The sequence below is a fragment of the Scyliorhinus canicula genome, chromosome 18, assembly GCF_902713615.1.
Source record: "Scyliorhinus canicula chromosome 18, sScyCan1.1, whole genome shotgun sequence".
Taxonomy (NCBI): domain Eukaryota; kingdom Metazoa; phylum Chordata; class Chondrichthyes; order Carcharhiniformes; family Scyliorhinidae; genus Scyliorhinus; species Scyliorhinus canicula.
Window position 1 is genome coordinate 68,267,221 of NC_052163.1, and position 23,589 is coordinate 68,290,809.

The 23,589-nt window shown below is 49.6% G+C and overlaps 1 protein-coding gene across 4 annotated transcripts in view; it reads left to right on the top strand.

The window, feature by feature from the left end:
• unc13d (unc-13 homolog D (C. elegans)) overlaps window positions 1-23,589 on the top strand; it is a 495,771-nt gene that overhangs the window by 340,445 nt on the left and 131,737 nt on the right. For all 4 annotated transcript variants that reach the window (XM_038777597.1, XM_038777599.1, XM_038777598.1 and 1 more), the window contains 2 exons: window positions 1,462-1,533; window positions 23,195-23,278. In XM_038777597.1, the coding sequence (XP_038633525.1) occupies window positions 1,462-1,533; window positions 23,195-23,278 (156 nt within the window). The remainder of the gene's footprint in view (window positions 1-1,461; window positions 1,534-23,194; window positions 23,279-23,589) is intronic.

Sequence of the window (23,589 nt, forward strand, 5' to 3'; positions counted from 1 at the left end):
AAGCTCACCGGCCTGTAGTTCCCTGGATTATCCTTGCTACCCTTCTTAAACAAAGGAACAACATTGGCTATTCTCCAGTCCTCTGGGACATCACCTGAAATGAAATGAAAAATGAAATGAAAATCGCTTATTGTCACAAGTAGGCTTCAGATAAAGTTACTGTGAAAGGCCCCTAGTCGTCACATTCCGGTGCCTGTTCGGGGAGGCTTGTACGGGAATTGAACCGTGCTGCTGGCCTGCCTTGGTCTGCTTTAAAAGCCAGTTATTTAGCCTTGTGCTAAACCAGCCCCTGAAGACAGTGAGGATCCAAAGATTTCTGTCAAGACCTCAGTAATTTCCTCTCTTGCCTCCTTCAGTATTCTGGGGTAGATCCCATCACGCCCTGGGGGACTTAACCACCTTAATATTTTTCAAGGCGTCCAACACCTCGTCTTTTTGGATCTCAATGTGACCCAGGCTATCTACACACCCTTCTCCAGACTCAACATCCACCAACTCAGCTTTGGTGAATACTGATGCAAAGTATTCATTTAGTACCTCGCTCATTTCCTCTGGCTCCACACATAGATTCCCTCCCCTGTCCTTCAGTGGGCCAACCCTTTCCCTGACTACTCTCTTGCTTTTTATGTACGTGTAAAAAGCCTTGGAATTTTCCTTAATTCTGATTTGCCAATGACTTTTCGTGACCCCTTTTAGCCCTCCTGACTCCTTGCTTAAGTTCCTTCCTACTTTCCTTGTATTCCACACAGGCTTTGTCTGTTCCCAGCCTTCTAGCCCTGACAAGCTGGCTTTCCTTCATGAATCAATGCTTGTCCAAGTTTTCCCAGATCATTGTTTCTAAAAGCTTTTCCACCACAAAGGTGAAACTGATTCGCCTGAAATTTCTGGCATTATCCTTGCACCCTATTTTTAAACCAGGATCTCACTCCTCTGGCACCCCTCCTGCATCTAAGGAGGATTCTAATATTTCAGCCTGTACATATGCAATAATTAAACAGTAACTTTTATTACAACTTATATGTCCCAAAAGCACGGTAGCGTTGTGGATAGCACAATTGCTTCACAGCTCCAGGGTCCCAGGTTCGATTCCGGCTTGGGTCACTGTCTGTGCGGAGTCTGCACATCCTCCCCGTGTGTGCGTGGGTTTCCTCTGGGTGCTCCGGTTTCGTCCCACAAGTCCAAAGATGTGCAGGTTTGGTGGATTGGCCATGATAAATTGCCCTTCGTGTCCAAAATTGCCCTTAGTGTTGGGTGGGGTTAGTATGGGGATAGGGTGGAGGTGTTGACCTTGGGTAGGGTGCTCTTTCCAAGAGCCGGTGCAGACTCGATTGGCCGAATGGCCTCCTTCTATGAAAATGTAGACACCATTGTTAATTTGCCTTGAGAGATGGTTCAATTCCATTAATTTGGTATCACCACAGCTCAAAGTTCTTAAAACTGTTTGAGTTTATTTTGTTTCAGCATCTGTTGACTTGTTTCCATGGCGAGGGAAATGGTTTACCACTGGAGCAACTACAGACCCCTGGTTTCAAGGTAAGGTCACAGAATCACAATTCTTGTTTGTCAGATCCACAAATATGTTAACATATTGAAACAACCAAATACATATACATGCACATATGGTGAGATATATGGACATGTAGATCAATAGGCATGTGGACCAATACGATTTAGAAGTATTAATATAAGGATTATCACCAACTCCCCCATTCCATCCCACCATGGGTGGTGTTTTACAGGCTCCCCGGAGTGAATTATAAAAACCCCACGGTGCAGAAGGAGGCCATTCGGCACATAGAGTCTGCACCGACCCTCCAAAAGAGCATCATACCTAGGCCCAATTCCCCAACCTCTCCCTGTAATCAATCATTGCCAATCCACCTGCACATCTTTGGACTGTGGAAGGAAACTGGAGCACCTGAGGAAACCCACACAGTCACCTGAGTCCCTGATGCTGTGAGGCAGCAGTGTTAACCACTGTGCCACTCCATGGGCTGGTGGAAGTGAATGGCCTTAAAATCAGGTATCATAGTATTGCCGTGTACTCATCGCCTACCTGTCTCTGTTGGTATTTTAACAGTAGCAAGAGATGCATCGGGCAGGCTGCCCTTCCTTTGACCAATTTGAACCTTTAAGTGGCCCGTAAATGTCCACTAAGGACCATTGCTGTTTTACTAATGATGGGAGGTGTCCAAGCCGCAGAGCACCTGGTGGCCTTCTTGCATGCGGGGAGATTGGTTCATGATTGGAAACTCTGCCCTGGTGGGAGACACAAAGTAACTTTCTCACCCAGCTCAATCGATGATCTTTGTGGAGGTTTGCCTACAGTTTCAAAATGGTCACTGCTTCTGGTGGCTCTACTCGGACTAGAGAGCTGACAGTCATCTGATTGGCCAGCTATTCTCAGATGCGCAGATTCCTCCCAGTTGGAGGCAGGAGACTCACTCTGATCCAATTAATTGCCCGATGGCCATAAAATTGGCTCAGTATTACTTGGCCACATGGATGTAGGCCCAGCCCCAGCCTTTTCAGCCTGGGATAGGACTAGCCCTCGCCTTCTCAGCCCGGGGTTGGCTCAGCCCCCACCTTCTCAGCCTTGGGTAGGCATATGATAGTATGTAAGGCCAATGGGGTTCACCACCTCTGTCTAAAATTCAGGCATCCTCACCTTAGCTGCCAGTCAATTCTCAACCAATTCCTATGCTCCCAGCTGAGAGCAGTATGCAAAGGAGTGCAAGATGGTGGCAAATCTCCAATGAGCACAGGGAGGGTGGGATTAGTGAATTGACCCAATTACGTGGTGCTTCTCGGGGCATTCCAGCTCAGAATTGGAGATTAAATAATAGCAGGAGGAAGCAGACCATTTGCTTGCATAAAATGTGTCTCGTACATAATGTCTTCAGGAGAGGAACCACCGATAGTATTTGCTTCACAAACTCTTACTAGCACTGAAACAAATTGGGCGCGATTCTCCGCCCCCCCACGCCGGGTGGGAGAATAGCGGGAGGGCCTCCCGACATTTTTCACGCCCTCCCGCTATTCTCCCCCCCCCACGCCCGACCCACACCACAAATCGCCGTTTTTTGCGGCAAGTCTCCGAGGCCGATGGGCCGAGCGGCCGGCCCTTCACGCCCGTTTCACCACGGCAGCAAACACACCTGCTCGCTGCCGTCGTGAAAGGGGCGCCAGATGCCCGTTTGGGGCATCTAGAGGCCCGATTGGCACGGGAGCACCACGACTGTGCTCGGGAGGGGACAGGCCCGCGATCGGTGCCCACCGATCGTCGGGCCAGCGTCCAAAATGGACGCACTCTTTCCCCTCCGCCGCCCGGCAAGATCAAGCTGGGCGGCTGAGGAGAAAGACGGCAACTGCGCATGCGCGGGTTGGCGTTGTCCAACCTGCGCATGCGCGGCTGATGTCATCAAGGCCGTCGTCAAGGCCGCGCCGCCGTGACGCATGGGGCCGCGCTCCTAGCCCTGCCCGGGGGGGGGAGAATCGGCCCTGGAAGTGGCCGCGAAGGCTGCCGTGGGTCACGGCCTGTCCCACGGCAGCCTTTACGATTCTCCGCACCATTATGATCAGGCAGAAAAAGAGATATGGAGCATTACTTTCATGATAAGATATCTTTATGGGCATTATTTTTTCTTTTGATGGATCATCAATCCTTGACAATAATCTTTGGGCTATATGAGCAGGTAGTCAAGAAGGCATACGGCATTATTGCCTTCATCGGCCAGGGCACTTAATACTAAAATTGGCAAATTATGTTGCAGCTTATAGGACCTTAGTTCGGCCACACTTGGAATAGAGTGTTCAATTCTGGTCGCCACAGTACCAGAAGGATGCAGAGGCTTTGGAGAGGATACAGAAGGGGTTTACCAGGATGTTGCCTGGTATGGAGTGCATTAGCAATGAGGAGGGATTGGATAAACTTGTTTGTTATGTTATGGGCCAAGGTTTAGAGAACTCCAACGTGTATCTTGAAGTTCACCTGACCCACAACTTTTAATAGATTGTGGTATGGGAAAAACACGACCCACTCTACAGGTGTGGTACAGCAGAAATGGAAAAGTAATTTTTAAAGCAAAACAATGTTTATTCTATGAACTCAAGTTAACCATTTTAAAACATACAGTGAACATCTTAGCAACCATTAATTCAAATACAACCCCCAAAGAATACAACACTAAGTAATCCTTTAAGCTTTCCTTTTGACATCCGTACGACTTAAAAACAAAACCTTTAACAGAAGCACATCAGGTTAAAGTCACTACTGAAAACATTTATAATTCTGAATTCACCAAATGATCAAGGGAGAGTCTTTTCATGGCAGAGAGATCAACAGTACAACTGTTCTGTCTGGCTTCAGCTCCCACACTGAAAACGAAACTGAAACACACCTTGCAGCCTCCTCAAAATTGAAGTAAAAAGCTGACAGACAGCCCAGCTCCACCCACTCTCTGACATCACTGCATTAATAAACACCCATTTCTTAAAGGTACTCTCACTGCAGATATTTATATACACACACATTTATAAACACCCATTTCTTAAAGGTACTCTCACATTACAGTTCTCACTGGAACGATGGCGGTTCAGGGGCAACCTGATAGAAGTCAACAAAATGATGAGGGGCATGGCCAGAGTGGATAGTCAGAAGCTTTTTCCCAGGGTGGAAGAGTCAATTACTTAGGGACATAGGTTTAAGGTGCGAGTGGCAACGTTTAGAGGCATGGGCGAAACTCTTGGATGGTTTGTTGTCTCCTGGGTGCCAGGGTCCATGACGTCTCGGATCGTGTCTTCAGGATCCTTAAGGGGGAGGGGGAGCAGCCAGAAGTTGTGGTGCACATTGGTACCAACGACGTAGGTAGGAAAAGGGGTGTGGATAAACAAGTTCAGGGAGTTAGGCTGGAAGTTAAAAGCCAGGACAGACAGAGTTGTCATCTCTGGTTTGTTGCCGGTGCCATGTGATAGCGAGGCTAGGAATAGGGAGAGAGTGCAGTTGAACACGTGGCTGCAGGAATGGTGTAGGAGGGAGGGCTTCAGGTATTTGGATAATTGGAGCGCATTCTGGGGAAGGTGGGACCTGCACAAGCAGGACGGGTTGCATCTGAACCAGAGGGGCACCAATATCCTGAGAGGGAGGTTTTCTAGTACTCTTCGGAAGGGTTTAAACTAATTTCGCAGAGGAATGGGAATCGGATTTGTAGTCCAGCAACTGAGGTAGCCAATGTTCAGGACGCCAAAGCATGTAGTGAGGCAGTGGGGAAGGTAACACTGACAAAGGAGAGTACTTGCAGGCACGGAGATGGGTTGAAGTGTGTATACTTCAACGCAAGAAGCATCAGGAATAAGGTGGGTGAGCTTAAGGCATGGATCGGTACTTGGGACTATGATATGGTGGCCATCACGGAAACTTGGATAGAAGAGGGGCAGAAATGGCTGTTGGAGGTTCCTGGTTATAGATGTTTCAATAGGATGAGGGAGGGTGGTAAAAGAGGTGGGGGGTGGCATTGTTAATTACAGATAGTATAACAGCTGTAGAAAGGCAGTTCGAGGAGGATCTGCCTACTGAAGTAGTATGGGTTGAAGTCAGACATAGGAAAGGAGCAGTCACCTTGTTGGGGGTTTTCTATAGCCCCCCCCCCCCCCCCCCCCCCCCCCCCCCCCCGGCCACAATGGCAGCAGAGATGTGGAGGAACAGATTGGGAAACAGATTTTGGAAAGGTGCAGAAGTCACAGGGTAGTAGTCATGGGTGACTTCAACTTCCCAAATATTTAGATCAAATAGTTTGGATGGGGTGGTGTTTGTGCAGTGTATCCAGGAAGCTTTTCTAACACAGTATGTAGATTGTCCGACCAGAGGGGAGGCCATATTGGATTTGGTACTTGGTAATGAACCAGGGCAAGTGATAGATTTGCTAATGGGGGAGCATTTTAGAGATAGTGACCACAATTCTGTGACTTTCACTTTAGTAATGGAGAGGGATAGGTGCATGCAACAGGGCAAGGTTTACAATTGGGGGAAGGGTAAATACGATACTGTCAGACAAGAACTGAAGTGCATAAGTAGGGAACATAGGCTGTCAGGGAAGGACACAATTGAAATGTGGAACTTGTTCAAGGAACAGATACTACGTGTCCTTGATATGCATGTCCCTGTCAGGCAGGGAAGAGATGGTTGACATGAGAGAGGTTGAATGTCTTGTTAAGAGGAAGAAGGATACTTATGTAAGGCTGAGGAAACAAGGTTCAGACAGGGCGCTGGAGGGATACAAGATAGCCAGGAGGGAACTGAAGAAAGGGATTAGGAGAGCTAAGAGAGGGCATGAAAAATCTTTGGCGGGTGGGATTAAGGAGAACCCCAAAGCCTTTTACACATATGTGAGAAATATGTGAATGACTAGAGCAAGGGTTGGTCCGATCAAGGACAGTAGCGGGAGATTGTGTATTGAGTATGAAGAGATAGGAGCGGTCTTGAACGAGTACTTTTCTTCAGTATTTACGAATGAGAGGGGCCATACTGTTGGAGAGGACAGTGTGAAACAGACTGGTAAGCTTGGGGAGATACTTGTTAGGAAGGAAGATGTGTTGGGCATTTTGAAAAACTTAAGGATTGACAAGTCCCCCGGGCCTGACAGGATATATCCAAGGATTCTATTTAAAGCAAGAGATGAAATTGCAGAGCCGTTGGCAATGATCTTTTTGTCCTCACTGTCAACAGGGGTGGTACCAGGGGATTGGAGAGTGGCAAATGTCATGCCCCTTTTCAAAAAAGGAAATAGGGATAACCCTTTGAATTACAAGCCAGTTAGTCTTACTTCGGTGGTAGGCAAAGTCATGGAAAGTGTACAGAAGGATAGGATTTCTGAGCATCTGGAAAGACACTGCTTGATTAGGGATAGTCAACACGGACTTGTGAGGGGTAGGTCTTGCCTCACAAGTCTTATTGAATTCTTTGAGGAGGTGACCAAGCACGTGGATGAAGGTAAAGCAGTGGATGTAGTGTACATGGATTTTAGTAAGGCATTTGATAAGGTTCCCCATGGTAGGCTCATGCAGAAAGTAAGGAGGCATGGGATAGTGGGGAATTTGGCCAGTTGGATAACAAACTGGCTAACCAATAGAAGTCAGAGAGTGGTGGTGGATGGCAAATATTCAGCCTGGAGGCCAGTTATCAGTGGCGTACCGCAGGGATCAGTTCTGGGTCCTCTGCTGTTTATGATTTTCATTAATGACTTGGATGAGGGAGTTGAAGGGTGGGTCAGTAAATTTGCAGACAATACGAAGATTGGTGGAGTTGTGGATCGTGAGGAGAGCTGTTGTTTGCTGCAAAGAGACATAGATAGGATTCAGAGCTGGGCTGAGAAGTGGCAGATGGAGTTTAACCCTGAAAAGTGTGAGGTTGTCCATTTTGGAAGGACAAATATGAATGCGGAATACAAGGTTAACAGTAGGGTTCTTGGCAATGTGGAGGTGCAGAGAGATCTTGGGTCTAAGTTTATAGATCTTTGAAAGTTGCCACTCAAGTGGATAGAGCTGTGCAGAAGGTCTATCGTGTGCTTGCGTTCATTAGCAGAGGGATTGAATTTAAGAGCCATGAGGTGATGATGCAGGTGTTCAAAACCTTGGTACGGCCACATTTGGAGTACTGTGTGCAGTTCTGGTCACCTCATTTTAGGAAGGATGTGGAAGCTTTGGAAAAGGTGCAAAGGAGATTTACCAGGATGTTGCCTGGAATGGAGAGTAGGTCTTACGAGGAAACATTGAGGGTGCTAGGCCTTTTCTCATTAGAACGGAGAAGGATGAGGGGCAACTTGATACAGGTTTATAAGATGATCGGGGGAATAGATAGAATGGACAGTCAGACTTTTTCCTCGGGTGGAACAAACTATTACATGGGGACATAAATTTAAGGTGAATGGTGGAAGATATAGGGGGGGATGTCAGAGGTAGGTTCTTTACCCAGGGAGTAGTGGGGGCATGGAATGCACTGCCTGTGGAAGTAGTTGAGTCGGAAACATTAGGGACCTTCAAGCGGCTATTGGATAGGTACATGGATTAAGGTTGAATGCTGGGGTGTAGATTGATTTGTTCTTAATCTGGGACAAAAGTTCGGCACATCATCGTAGGCCAAAGGGCCTGTTCTGTGCTGTATGTTCTATGAGATGTACGAGGGATATTTTTTACACAGAGGGTGGTGAGTGCTTAGAACCCGCTGCCAGAGGAGTTGGTGGAATGGAAGGAAAAGTGTAGAAGCGTAGAAGGTTTCAGGTTAAACGGGCAGCATGATCGCGCAGCTTGGAGGGCCTAAAGGCCTGCTCCTGCTACTTTTCTGTGTTCTTTGTTCACTGCAACCATCACATCTGTGGGAATCATTGACACAGCCATGGCAGACAATACTCTTAAACTGCTCTGGTCCAGTGAAGCATCATCTGTTCCTAGTAATTGTGGATTCACACTCGAAATGGTCAAAAATTGTGATCATGAAATCTGCAACGTGCAGACAATTGATAAATTGGACAAAATATTCTCAAGATTTGAAACACTGCACAGGTTATAAGTCATGATATGGAGTTGCCGGCGTTGAATTGGGGTTGGCACAGTCAGAAGTCTAACAAAATTGGGTTAAAGTCCAACAGGTTTGTTTCGAATCACTAGCTTTTGGAGCTCAGCTCCTTCATCAGGTGAGTGTACCTTCTTCATCACCTGATGAAGGACCTGTGCTCAAATAGCTAGAGATTCAAAACAAACCTGTTGGACTTTACCCAGGTTGTAAGTGACAATGATACTCACTCCACTTCGATGGTAGCCATGATGTGGAGATGCTGGCGTTGGACTGGGGTGAGCACAGTAAGAAGTCTTACAACACCAGGTTAAAGTCCAACAGGTTTGTTTCAAACACTAGCTTTCGGAGCACCTCTCCTTCCTCAGATGAATGAAGAGGTATGTTCCAGGAACATGTATATAGACAGAGTCAAAGATGCCAGACAATGCAGAGATAGGGGCAACCCCAGATTAAAGAGGTGTGAATCGTCTCAAGCCAGGACAGTTGGCAGCACGGTAGCATAGTGGTTAGCACAATTGCTTCACAGCTCCAGGGTCTCAGGTTCGATTCCCGGCTTGGGTCACTGTCTGTGCGGAGTCTGCACGTTCTCCCCGTGTGTGCGTGGGTTTCCTCCGGGTGCTCCGGTTTCCTCCCACAGTCCAAAGATGTGCAAATTAGGTGGATTGGCCATGACAAATTGCCCTTAGTGTCCAAAATTGCCCTTAGTGTTGGGTGGGGTTGCTAGGTTATGGGGATAGGGCGGAGGTGTGAGCTTGAGTAGGGTGCTCTTTCAAAAGAGCCGGTGAAGACTCGATGGGCCAAATGGCCTCCTTCTGCACTGTAAATTCTATGATCTATGATTTTGCAAGCCCAGGCCAGATGGTGGGGGATGAATGTAATGCGACATGAATCCCAGGTCCCGGTTGACTTTGTCTATACATATGTTTCTAGAACATACCTCTTCATTCACCTGAGGAAGGAGCAGTGCTCCAAAAGCTAGTGTTTGAAACAAACCTGTTGGACTTTAACCTGGTGTTGTAAGGCTTCTTACTGCACTTCAAAGGAGTTTGAGAACTACCTGAAGGGAAATGGTGTACAGCACATGAAGTCAGCTCCATACTGTCCTGCAACAAATAAGCTAGCTGAGCGATTCATTCAATCTTTGAAACATTTCACCAAGGCATCGAAGGACCAGGGTACATTGGCAAGACGAGTAAACAAATTCTTACTGTCCTACCAGAACCCCGCACAACACAGAGTTCACCTGTAATGCTGCTGTTTCAAAAGGAAACATGACTTGTTAATACCACCTGATTGTCAAACAACAACAAGCACAGATTGATGGGAGAGAACAAAACTCTAAAAAGCGAGTATTCAATGAAGGAGACGGAGTGCTAGCAAGGAGCTACATCCACCAGCGAGAAATGGATACCTGCTGTGATCTTAGATAAGTCAGGTTCAATGTCATACACCGTACAGGTGGATGATGGAAAGAGTTTGGCGACATCATGCTGACCAGCTACTACCTTCACAAAGTTAAATTGCTGAAGCTTTACAAGAAGTATTTCCTGTGGAAAATGTAGGCAGCCATTCTTCTGAACAGAGCCTGACCCCAGACAAGTTCAGATTCTGATTCTGAGGACTTCCCAATACCAATAGAGATGGACACAGGCACAACGTCCCAGGAAATACTACCTACTAAAGGAGCAGAGGACTCGAGTAGCCAGATTTTAGAACGTCAAATAGAAACAGACGTCCACCTGAGAGACTGTCTTATTCAGCTGCATATATGTACAGAGTTGAGGGCGGCATGTGGAGCAGTGGTTAGCACTGGGACTGCGGCACTGAGGACCCAGTTTCAAATCGCGGCCCTGGGTCAATGTCCATGTGGAATTTGCACATTCTCACCATGTCTGCGTGGGTTTCACCCCCACAACCCAAAAGATGTGCTGGTTAGGTGGATTGGCCACGCTAAATTTCCCCTTAATTGGAAAAAGAAAAATAATTGGCTACTCTAAATTTATTTTTTAAAATATATACATAGAGATAATGTATAAGTGAGTCTGTTGTATAAATGTTAAGTTGTCATTGCACTAATTAAGTAAAGGGGGAGGGGTGTTATGTATCAGAGAATATATCCCTGCAGGTGAAGTGTCACATTATGTATAGGGCCGACAGCAGAGTGTTTGTATGGGCTTCAGTTCTCCATCTTTCTTATATTGTATGAGCAACATCGCTAATAACATTGGGCGCGATTATCCCATATGGGGAGAAATCGTAAGGCTGGCGTCAAATCCGGGCGGGTTTGACGCCAGCCCCCCCCCCCCTTCCCGACCGATTCTGGTCCCCGGTCGGGGCTAGCATCCCGACGCCGTAAACTCCGGCATCGCGGGCTTAACGAATTTCGTTAAGCCCGCTTGCCAGAGTTAGCGCCGGCTGACGCGTCATATAACGTCAGCCGCGCATGCGCGGATTGGAAGACTCCAACCCGCGCATGCGCGGATGACGTTATCGCGCATTTGTGCGAAACCCACGCATGCGCGGGCCGGGATGCCCCTCAGCCGCCCCGCGAATGGATACTGCGGGGCGGCGGAAGGACAAAGAGTGCGCGGGCATCGGGCCCGCTGCCCGCGATCGGTGGGCACCGATCGCGGGCCCATGGCACCCTTGGCACGGCCGTGGTACTGCCATGCCAATCGGTGCCATGGTTTTAAAAACCGACAGTTTACGGCCGTTTTTACGAACGGCCAGACCAGGTGTGTTTGCCGTTCGTAAAAACAGCCGTAAAGGGCTGGGAACTCGGCCCATCCATCAGCTGAGAATCGCTGCCGGCCGTAAAAAAACGGCGGCAGCGATTCGTATCGGGAGTCGGGCGTGGGGGGTGGGGGGGGAGAATAGCGGGAGGGCGTCGGAACAGCGTGGCCGTAAAATTTTACGAGCCACGCTATTCTCCGCACCGTCGGGAGTGCGGAGAATCGCGCCCATTGTGTTTGTAATAATCCAGAGTGCAGCAACCTCCATACCTTTTCTCTTTGCGGCAGACTCAAAGATATAACAATCACACCCACCTGTGTACACTCGCACCAAACAAGTACAACACACTCATCTACGACACATACATATATACACACACCCCACAAAGATAACATTCGCACACATACATGTACTTAGGGGCTGGTTTAGCTCACTGGGCTAAATCGCTGGCTTTTAAAGGAGACCAAGGCAGGCCAGCAGCACAGTTCGATTCCCGTACCAGCCTCCCCGGACAGGCGCCGGAATGTGGCGACTAGGGGCTTTTCACAGTAACTTCATTGAAGCCTACTCGTCACAATAAGCGATTTTCATTTTCATTTCATTTAATTTTCTTTCTAACTTGCCCAAATGTGAACCAAGTCAGTCAGTTGAAACGGACATTTTGATCTTGTGACGCTTCAGTCCATTCCAGTTCTGGCCTCAAACATATCCACATGCTTAACAGTGACCATCACTGGGCAGTGATCAGGAGCAGAAACATCCAGAAGATATTTCCCTTTGTTGGCCAGATCATACAACCAGGTTGTAGCGGCCCTCCCACAAGCTAAAGCCAACAATTTTAGCACATATCTGGAATTCAACCATCCACAATAACGTAAAATTATTTTACACACAAAGGTAAGATCAATAGAACGATCCAAACTCTCACTCCTCAATCCATATCACTCTGTTCCATTTCATTCTTCATCTCAGGCACCAAATCCTCAATTTTCCCCCACCATTCCTTTTTACCTTAAATGACATCCTTCCCACCATATCTCTTAAACCTTTCTCACCACATCCCCTAATCCCTTCACTACCCAGAAACAAAGAACAATACAGCACAGGAAGAGGCCCTTCGGCCCTTCAAGCCTGTACTGGTCAAGATACCAATCTTTGCCAAAACCTTAGCACTTCCTTGTACATATCCCGCTATACCCATCCTATCCATGTGTTTGTCAAGATGCCTTTTGAACACCATTAATGTATCTTCTACACCCTTCCCTGGCAACGCAATCCAGGCCCGCACACCTCCTCTAAACTTTGCCCCGCGGTCCTTAAACCTATGGTGACTGCCCCCTCTACCCAGGGAAAGAGTGCCTGCCCATCCACTCTATCCATGCCCCTCATAATCTTGTAGACTTCTTTTTTTTTAAAGTATTTTTATTAAGGTTTTGCAGAATTTTTCATAATAAAACATAGTAACAATAATAACAAAACAAACTAGAGTGATCATTAACATAATGAAAAAAGCGAATATACAATAACAATTAAATAGACATTACCCCACGCGACCCAGTCTTCCCACACCATCCCAATGGAGCACTCACCTCCTACCGCACCCCCCCCCCCGCAACGAATTGCTGCTGCTGCTGACATTTTAATTTTCCCCGAGAAAGTCGATGAACAGCTGTCACCTCCGAGGGAACCCTAGCGTAGACTCTCTTCAGGCAAATTTATTTTCTCGAGACTGAGAAACCCAGCCATGTCGTTAACCCAAGTCTCTACACTCGGGGGCTTCGAGTCCCTCCACATTAATAAAACCCGTCTCCGGGTTACTAAGGAGGCAAAGGTCAAGACGTTGGCCTCTTTCGCCCCCTGAACTCCCGGGTCTCCTGACACTCCAAAGATCGCTATCTCTGGACTCGGCACCACCTGTGTGTTAAGCACCTTGGACATTGCCCTCGCGAACCCTTCCCAGAACTCTCTAAGCTCTGGGCATGCCCAAAACATGTGGACATGGTTTGCAGGGCTGCCCTTGCACCTCATACAACCGTCTTCTATCCCAAAAAACTTTCTCATTCTCGCTGCCGTCATGTGTGCCCGGTGGACCACCTTAAATTGAATTAGACTGAGCCTGGCGCATGATGAGGAGGAATTAACCCTGCCCAGGACCTCTGCCCACAGACCCGCTTCCAACTCCTCACCTAGTTCCTCCTCCCACTTGCCCCTGAGCTCCTCCATCGGGGTTTCCTCCGCCTCCTGTAGTTCCTGGTAGATATGCGAAACCTTCCCCTCCCGCACCCAGGTTCCCTGTCCTGTATCATCAGTGACAGCAGCGTCAGAAAGGCCACTACCTATTTTTTCAGGAAGGCTCGTACTTGCAGATATTTAAAGGCGTTTCCTGGCGGCAGATTAAATTTATCCTCTAGCGTCTTCAAACTGGGAAAGCTTCTGTCTAGGAACAGATCTCCCATCCTTCTGATGCCTGCCCTCTGCCAGCTCTGGAACCCACCATCCATCCTACCTGGGACAAACCTGTGGTTGTTACATATCGGGGTCCAGACTGACGCTCCCTCCACCTTCTTGTATCTCCTCCACTGTCCCCAGATCTGCAGTGTGGCCACCACTGTTGATCGTTCTGGGTGAGTGTGCTTAACACTCAATTTGGCTCTGTTTCGTTCATTAGCTTTGGAGTCACCAGGTATCGTTAAGATACCACCACAAGTTTCAAGGTCAAGTTCAAAGCAATAAAACCATACAACAATTAGTAAGTTCACCACCACCGGGCGTGTGGAGTAACGGGTTGCCGAGAACGGCAAAGGAGCCGTTATCAAAGCTCCCAGACTAGTATCTTTACATGACGCCACATCCAGCTGCTCTCACGCCGCCCGCCCCCCTCCCCCCCATCACCCACTTCCTAATCATAGCTATAGTGGACGCCAAGTAGTAGTTGCGAAAGTTCTGCAGCGCCACTCCACCCCCCCAACAGTGCTCCAACAGTGATCTCCTTACTCGTGGGGTCTTATTCGCCCACACAAAGCCTGTAATGATCCTACTCGCCCGCTTAAAAAAAGTTTTCGGGATGAAGATGGGGAGGCACTGAAAGACAAACAAAAATCTGGGGAGGACAGTCATTTTCACGGACTGCATCCTCCCTGCCAGTGACAGTGGGAGCATGTCCCACCTTTTAAAGTCCCCTTCCATTTGCTCCACCAACCAACCATTTCCTGGCCACCTGTATACCCAGGTAACAAAAACTTTTCTCTACCATCCTGAGCGGCAGCTCTTTCAGTCTCTCCTCCTGCCCCTTGGCCTGGAGCACAAACAACTGGCTCTTTCCCATATTCAGTTTGTACCCTGAAAAAGTACCAAAATCCCTTAGGATCTGCAGAACCTCCCTCAAATGTACAGGAGCAAATCATTCGCGTATAGCGAAACCCAATGTTCCAACCCTCCGAACCAGTACCCGCCAATTCTTCGAGGCTCTCAGCGCCATAGCTAGTGGTTCTATAGCTAGGGCAAATAGTAACAGGGAATAATCTTGTAGACAGGTCACCCCTAAACCTCCGTCTTTCTAATGAAAACATTCCGTGTCTATTCAGCCTTTCCACATAACGAACACCCTCCAGACCACGCAACATCCTGGTAAACCTCTCTGCACCCTCTCCAAAGCCTCCACATCCTTCTGGTAGTTTGGCGACTAGAATTGTGTGCAATATTCCAAGCGTGGCCTGACCAAGGTTCTATACAACTGTAGCATGACTTGCCAGTTTTTATACTCGATGCCCCGTCCAATGAAGGGAAACATTCCGTATGCTTTCTTGACTACCTTGTCCACTTGTGTTGCCACCTTTAAAGATCTGTAGACCTGCACATCCAGATCTCTCTGACTTCCTATATTCTTAAGAGTTTTGCCATTTACGGTATATTTCCCCTCACTGTTCGACCTACCAAAATGCATTACCTCACATTTGTCCAGATTTAACGCCATTTGCTATTTCTCTGCCCAAGTTTCCAACCTATCTATGTTCTGCCGTATCCTCTGACAATCCTCAACACTATCTGCCACTCCACCAACCTTGGTGTCGTCCGCGAACTTACTAATCAGACCACGTACATTTTCCTCCAAATCATTTATGTATACTACAAACAACAGAGGCCTCAGCACAGATCCCTGTGGAACACCACGAGTCAAAACCTCCCTTCAGAAAACACTCTTCTACTGCTACCCTTTACCTTCTGTGACCGAGCCAGTTCTGTATCCATCTTACCACCTCACCTCTGATCCTATGTGACTTCACCTTTTGTACCAGTCTGTCATGAGGCACTTTGTCAAAGGCTTTACTGAAGTCCATGTAAATAACAACCACTGCCCTCCCCTCATCAATGATCTTTGTCACCTCCTCAAAAAATTCGATCATGTTAGTGAGGCACGATCTCCCCTTCACAAGACCATTAGTCTATCACTAATGACTCAATTTGTTTCTAAATGGGTATAAATCGTGTCCCTGAGAATTCCCTCCAATAATTTATCCACTAAATAAGAAGGCAGAGAGGTGACTTGATAGAGGTGTACAAGGTGATGAGAGGCATGGATAGAGTGGCTAGCCAGAGACTTTTCCCCAGGGTGGAAATGGCTGTCACGAGGGGACATCATTTTAAGGTGATTGGAGGAAGGTATCGGGGAGATGTCAGAGGTCGGTTCTTTACACAGAAATGAAAAATGAAAATCGCTTATTGCCACGAGTAGGCTTCAATGAAGTTACTGTGAAAAGCCCCTAGTCGCCACATTCCGGCGCCTGTCCGGGGAGGCTGGTACGGGAATCGAACCGTGCAGCTGGCCTACTTGGTCTGCTTTAAAAGCCAGCGATTTAGCTGAGTGAGCTAAACCAGCCCCTTCAAGCTAAACCTGCCCCACCAGAGTGGTGGGTGTGTAGAATACACTGCCAGCAGAGGTGGTGGAGTCAGAGTCATTAGGGACATTTAAGCGACTCTTAGACAGGCACATGGACAGCAATAAATTGAAGGGGTGTAGGTTAGGTTGATCTTAGATTAGGATAAATGGTCGGCACAACATCATGGGCTGAAGGGCCTGAATATGCTGTTCTATGTACTACCGACATGAAGCTCACCGGCCTATAGTTTTCTGGATTATCCCTGCAACCTTTCTTAAACAGCGGTACCTCAGTAGCTATTCTCAGTCCTCTGGGATCTCACCTGTAACCAATGAGGATACAAAGATGTCAATCAAGACCCCAGCAATTGCCTCCCTTACAGTATTCTGGGGTAAATCCCATCCGGCCCAGGAGACCTATCTGCCTTAATGTCTTTTAAAAGACCCAATACCTCCTCTTTTTCATTGTTAATATGATCCAGACTGTCCACACACCCTACCCAAAAATCATCTTCCACAAAGTCCCTTTCTTTGGTGAACACTGATGGAAAAGTACTAATTTAGTACCTTGCCCATTTCCTCTGGCTCAACACATAGATTCCCCCCACTGTCCTTAAGTGGTCCAATTCTTTCCCTGGCCACCCTATTGCTTTTTACATATGAATAAAAAGCTTTGGGATTCACCTTAATCCTACTTGCCAAGATCTTTTAATGACCCGTCCGAGCCTCCTAATTTCCTGCTTAAGTACCTTCCTACTTTCTTCATATGCCTCAAGGGTTTTGTCTATCCTCACCCCCTAGACGGTACAAAAGCCTCCTTTTTCTTTTTGACGAGGTTCACAATATCCCTCGTTATCCAAGGCTTCCTAAACTTCCCACACTTATCCTTCATTCTCTCAGGAAGGTGACTTTCCTGAACCCGAATGAACTGTTGCTTGAAAGATTCCCACATGTCCGATGTTGATTTACCCTCCAACAGCCGCATCCAATCCAAATTCTTCAATTCCTATCTAATGTTATCGTAATTTGCCTTTCCCCGGTTTAGCATCTTAACGTGAGGGTTACTCTCAACCCTATCCAAAAGAACCCGAAAACATACGGAATTGTGGCCACTACTCCCAAAATGTTCTCCTACTGAAACCTCAGCCACCTATCCAGGCTCATTCCCCAATACCGGGTCCAGTACTGCCCCTTCCCCAATTGGACTATCTACATATTGCATCAAGAAGCATTCCTGGATAAACCTTACAAACTCTGCCCCATCCAAGCCCCTAGCACTAAGTGAGTCCCAGTCAATATTGGGGAAATTAAAATCCCTTCCCACAACAACCCGGTTACTTTTGCACCTGTCCAAAATCTGTCTACCTATCAGCTCCTCTATCTCTTGCTGGCAGTTGGGGGCCTGTAATAAATGCCCAACATTGTGATTGCTCCCTTCCTGTTCCTGAGCTCTACCCAGATTGACTTTTTGTATGAGCCCTCTGACGTGTTCTCCCGCAGTACGGCTATAATATTCTCCTTGACCAGTAATGCTACTCCCCCACCCCTTTTACATCCCCCATCTATCTCTCCTGCAGCATCTATATCCTCCAATGCTCAGCTGCCAATCATGCCCTTCCCCTCGGGCAGCACGGTAGCACTATGGATAGCATTGTTGTTTCACAGCTCCAGGGTCCCAGGTTCGATTCCCGGCTTGGGTCATGATGAACCATCAATTGAACGCGAGACGAGTTGCTGTACAAAAGTAAGGCTTTAATAAGCTAGATGTTAGACCTGCGGTAAATGGAAGACTGCCGGGCGTACTGGGTATTTATACCTCGCCCTGGAGGCGGGGTTAACTCAGCCTCTCGACCAATCGGGGAGCCGTCACATGACTGGTCTCAACCAATCGGTCGAGAGGCACATGACCGACCAGGGCCAACGGTAAGCTGGTATTCTGCACCAATGGCAGGCGGCTATGTTAATCATACCACCACATTCACCCCTTGCGGAGAAAGAAGCCCGGGGGGGGGGGGGGGGGGGGGGGGGGAGAACTGGTGGTATGAGTAGTGGCCAGAGAAGGGAAAAAAAAGTTTGGCTTCCCACTGGCCCAGACATTTAATAATAGTACATATTGTCCATACAAGGTCCATGATGTTGTTGAAAATTAAATAGACTCGATCAGCCTTTTCGTTGCCCTTGACATCCTGGCAAACCGCCGCAGTGGAGTTGGTGACGCTGGTTCAGCCTATGGTGGTGGTTCCGCTGATGTCCTGGAGTCCAGGAGCGATGGTCCTTGAACTGTCTCCGTCACCCGGGCTGGTGGTGGAGACGCCATGGATGGGGAAGGGGTGGCCTGGGTGGGGCGCTGGGTGAAAAAAAAACAGGGGGGGTCTGTGGTGAAGGGGAGGAAGGCCGCACGCCGGCGGGTGCCAGGTCCCGGAGGGAGACCGTGTCCTGCCGACCATCGGGGTACTCCACGTACGCATACTGCGGGTTAGCGTGGAGTAACTGGACTTGTTCCACCAACGGGTCGGACTTGTGCACCCGCACATGCTTCCGGAGCAAGATGGGTCCGGGGGCGGCCAGCCACGTCGGGAGAGGGGATCCGGAGGACGACTTCCTGGGGAAAACAAGAAGACGTTCATGAGGTGTCTGATTTGTTGTGGTACAGAGGAGTGAGCGGATAGAACATAGGGCATCGGGGATAACCTCTTGCCATCGGGAAATAGGGAGATCTCTGGACCGGAGGGCCAGTAGTATGGTCTTCCAGATGGTGCCATTCTCCCGCTCGACCTGTCCGTTACCCCGAGAGTTATAGCTGGTCGTCCTGCTAGAGGCAATGCCCCTGGTGAGCAGGAATTGACGCAGCTCGTCGCTCATAAATGAGGACCCCCGATCGCTATGTATGTATGCGGGGTAGCCGAACAGGGAGAAGATGGAGAGGAGGGCCTTAATGACGGTCGATGTGGTCATGTCCGGGCAGGGAATGGCGAAGGGGAAGCGGGAGTATGCGTCGATTACCGTCAGGAAGTAAATGTTGCGGTTGCTAGAGGGAAGGGGCCCCTTGAAGTCAATGCTGAGACGTTCGAAGGGGCGGGATTCTTTGATCAGATGTGCGCACTCGGGGCGGTAGAAGTGCAGTTTGCACTCTGCGCAGATGTGGCAGTCACGGGTTACTGTCCTGACTTCCTCGATGGAGAAAGGCAGGTTGCGGGCCTTTATGAAATGGTAGAAACGGGTCACCCCTGGATGGCAGAGATCCGCGTGGAGGGAGCGGAGGCGGTCTATCTGCGCGCTGGCGCAGGTACCGCGGGACAGGGCATCAGGAGGCTCATTGAGCTTCCCAGGACGATACAAGATCTCATAGTTGTACGTGGACAACTTGATCCGCCACCGTAAGATCTTGTCATTCTTAATCTTGCCCCTCTGTGCATTATCGAACATGAAGGCCACTGACCGTTGGTCTGTGAGGAGGGTAAACTTCCTGCCGGCCAAATAGTGCCTCCAATGTCGCACAGCTTCGACTATGGCCTGGGCTTCCTTTTCCACTGAGGAGTGGCGGAGTTCGGAAGCCTGGAGTGTTCTGGAGAAGAAGGCCACGGGTCTGCCCGCTTGGTTCAGGGTGGCCGCCAGAGCTACTTCTGATGCGTCGCTCTCGACCTGGAAGGGGAGGGACTCGTCGATGGCGCGCATCGTGGACTTTGCGATGTCCGCTTTGATGCGGCTAAAGGCCTGGCAGGCCTCTGTTGACGGCTGGAAGGTCGTGGTTTGAATGAGGGGACGGGCCTTATCGGCGTAATTGGACGTAGTAAGCGAAGAACCCCAGGCAGCGTTTGAGGGATTTGAGAGTATTGGGGAGAGGGAGTTCCGTCAGGGAGCGCATGCGTTCAGGGTCGGGGCCTATCACTCCGTTACGCACTACGTAGCCGAGGATGGCTAGACGGTCGGTGCTAAACACGCACTTATCCTTATTGTATGTGAGGTTGATGAGTTTTGCGGTTTGGAGAAATTTCCGGAGGTTGGTGTCATGGTCCTGCTGGTCGTGTCCGCAGATGGTGACATTATCGAGGTATGGGAAGGTAGCCCGTAATCCGTACTTGTCGACCATTCGGTCCATCTCCCGTTGGAAGACCGAGACCCCATTTGTGACACCGAATGGAATCCTAAGGAAGTGGTAGAGGCGCCCATCTGCCTCGAACGCGGTGTACTTACGGTCACTCGCGCGGATGGGGAGCTGGTGATAGGCGGACGTGAGGTCCACAGTGGAGAAGACTTTGTATTTCGCGAAATCGTTTACCATGGCGGAAATATGGGGGAGAGGATACGCGTCCAGTTGCGTAAACCTGTTGATGGTCTGGCTGTAGTCGATGACCATCCGGTTTTTCTCCCCAGTCCGGACCACCAGCACTTAGGCTCACCAGGGACTTTTGCTGCCCTCGATGACCCCTTCCTTCAGCAACCTCTGGACCTCGGATCTGATGAAGGTCCGGTCCTGGGAGCTGTACCGTCTGCTCCGTGTGGCGACGGGTTTGCAATCGGGGGTGAGATTAGCAAACAAGGAGGGGGGGTCCACTTTGAGAGACGCGAGGCTACAGACAGTGAGGGGGGGCCGATAGGGCCGGCGAATTGGAAGGTCAAGCTCTGCAGGTTGCACTGAAAGTCCAGTCCTAGGAGTGTCGGTGCGCAAAGATCAGGGAGGACAAGGAGTTAATAATTTTAAAAAACCTTCCCTTGGACCGTGAGGTCCGCGATGCAGCAGCCGGTGATGCGGACGGAGTGCGAAACTGAGGCTAACCCGATTTTGTGTTTTACAGGATGGACAGGGAGCGCGCAGCGTCTTACCGTGGCAGGGTGAACAAAGCTTTCCGTGCTCCCGGAGTCCAGCAGGCAGCCCGTCTCGTGGCCGTTGAGGTGGATCAGCGTCGTTGTTTTCGCGAGCGTGCGTGTCCGTGACTGGTCGAGTTGAATGGCCGCGAGCCGTGGAGAAGAACCATCGTCGTAGTCGTTGTCGGCCGAGTAGGTGCTGGCAGAATTTTGTGTGCCAGTCCACGATGGTGGTGCCCAGGATCCGCACGTGGAGTCGGGGCCCCAAGATGGCGGCGCCCAGGACCCGCACGTGGAATCGGGGCCCCAAAATGGCGGCGCCCAGGACCCGTACGTGGAGTCGGCGCCTCAAGATGGCGGCGCCCAGGACCCGCAAGAGGCGTCCGGGGCCCAAGATGGCGGTGCCCGCGGGGCCCTCGTGGTTTCTGGGGGCAGGGTTAGCGGTGCCGGCGGGCCGATCGGAGCGGCTGAGAGCGGGGGCAGAGAGGCGCGCAGGGGCCTGGGGGCGGGGGGGGAGAGATTGGCGCAGTGTGCTGGAAGGGCCCGAAAAGGCCCGGATGGGGGGATCCCCGGTCGCTGCGCGTCACAGCAGCGACCGATTTGGCCTGGCAGACCGTCGAAAAGTGGCCCTTCTTCCCGCAGCTCTTACAGAGAGCGGAGCGGGCCAGGCAGCGTGGGCGAGGGTGTTTAGCGAACCCACAGAAATAGCAGCGGGGCCCCGCGGACTTGTCGGGGCGTCCCGCGGCACAGGCCTGAGGGGGGTCGGGAGCGGCGGATGGTGGTGGGAAAGCGTGCCAGGAGGCCCAGGGTGCTGGGGACATAGGTGCGGGCGTTTAAAACGGCGACTTCCAGGGAGGTGGAGAGAGTCCGTGCCTCAGTTAGGCTGAGGTCGTCTTTCTCCAGCATCCGCTGGCGGATAGAGGCAGACTGCATCCCAGCCACGTAAGCATCTCTAATCAGAAGTTCCATGTGCTCCGTGGCTGAAACTTGGAGGCAGTTGCAATTCCTCCCCAGGACAGCGAGGACCTGGTAAAATTCATCTAATGACTCACCGGGGAGCTGTTGTCTGGTAGCCAGCAGATGTCGGGCGAATACTCTGTTTACCGGTTTAAGAAACTGTCCTTTCAGCTTATCCATGGCCGCGTTGTAATCTTTTTCCTCCGCTATCATCACGTAGGCTGGAGTGGAGGATATGAAGCTTCTGTGCCATGGTGGGGGGGCTGTTTGCGGACGCCAGGTAACCATCGAAACATGCCAGCCAATGTTGAAAGATTTCTGAAGCGTTCTGAGTGTGCGGGCTGATGCGGAGGCATTCGGGCTTGATCCGGAGCTCCATCTTCAAAATTCTAGCTTATTAAATTGATGAACCATCAATTGAACGCGAGACGAGTTGCTGTACAAAAGTAAGGCTTTAATAAGCTAGATGTTAGCCCTGCGGTCGACTACAGTAAATGGACGACCGCCGGGCGTACTGGGTATTTATACCTCGCCCTGGAGGCGGGGTTAACTCAGCCTCTCGACCAATCGGGGCGCCGTCACATGACTGGTCTCAACCAATCGGTCGAGAGGCACATGACCGACCAGGGCCAATGGTAAGCCGGTGTTCTGCACCAATGGCAGGCAGCTATGTTAATCATACCACCACAGGTCACTGTCTGTGTGGAGTGTGCAAGTTCTCCCTGTGTCTATGTGGGTTTCCTCCAGCTGCTCCGGTTTCCTCCCTCAAGTCCCGAAAGACATGCTGTTAGGTAATTTTGACACTCTGAATTCTTTCTCTGTGTACCCGACAGGAGCTGGAATGTGGCGATTAGGGCTATCACAGTAACTTCATTGCAATGTTAATGTACGCCTACTTGTGACAATAAAGATTATTATTAACCAAATAGGGGCTGGTTTAGCTCACTCAGCTAAAATCGCTGGCTTTTAAAGCAGACCAAGCAGGCCAGCAGCACGGTTTGATTCCCGTACCAGCCTCCCCGGACAGGCGCCGGAATGTGGCGACTAGGGGCTTTTCACAGTAACTTCAATGTTTCTCACTCAATAGATATGGCCAGACCTGCTGAGTATTTTTTTTGTCATTTTCTGTTTTACTTCCAAATTCCCAGCACCTGCTGGACTTTTCTCTGCTCAATTTTGACATGTGTTGTCTGATCACTCTGTGGATGCAGTGTTTTTTCACTCATTGCTGTATATCTATTTTTTTATTTCAGGATCTGAAGGCTCATTTGTCTCTTAATGCAGCGAGCACTCACAAACTGATACAAAAGTTTTATGCCAAGAAAATCCAACAACAGGTGAGTAGTGCAATACTAATTGAAGTGTGAAAGTCCAACTGAGAGGGCAGCAACATTGTAAGGTCTGGGTGAAAACCAAGATAGTTCAAACTTATTTCAAAAGATTAGTAATCAAACACATTGGGAACGTTTTTTGAATTGACAGTGCGAAACAGGAACCAGGACAGTTTCTGGGTCCTGAACCTGCCCCCAGTAGAAACATGGGCCGGGATTCTCCCCTACCCGGTGGGACTGGGGGTTCCGGCGTGTTGGAGTGGCATGAACCACTTCGGCGTCGGCGCCACAAAGGTGCGGAAGTCTCCGCACCTTTA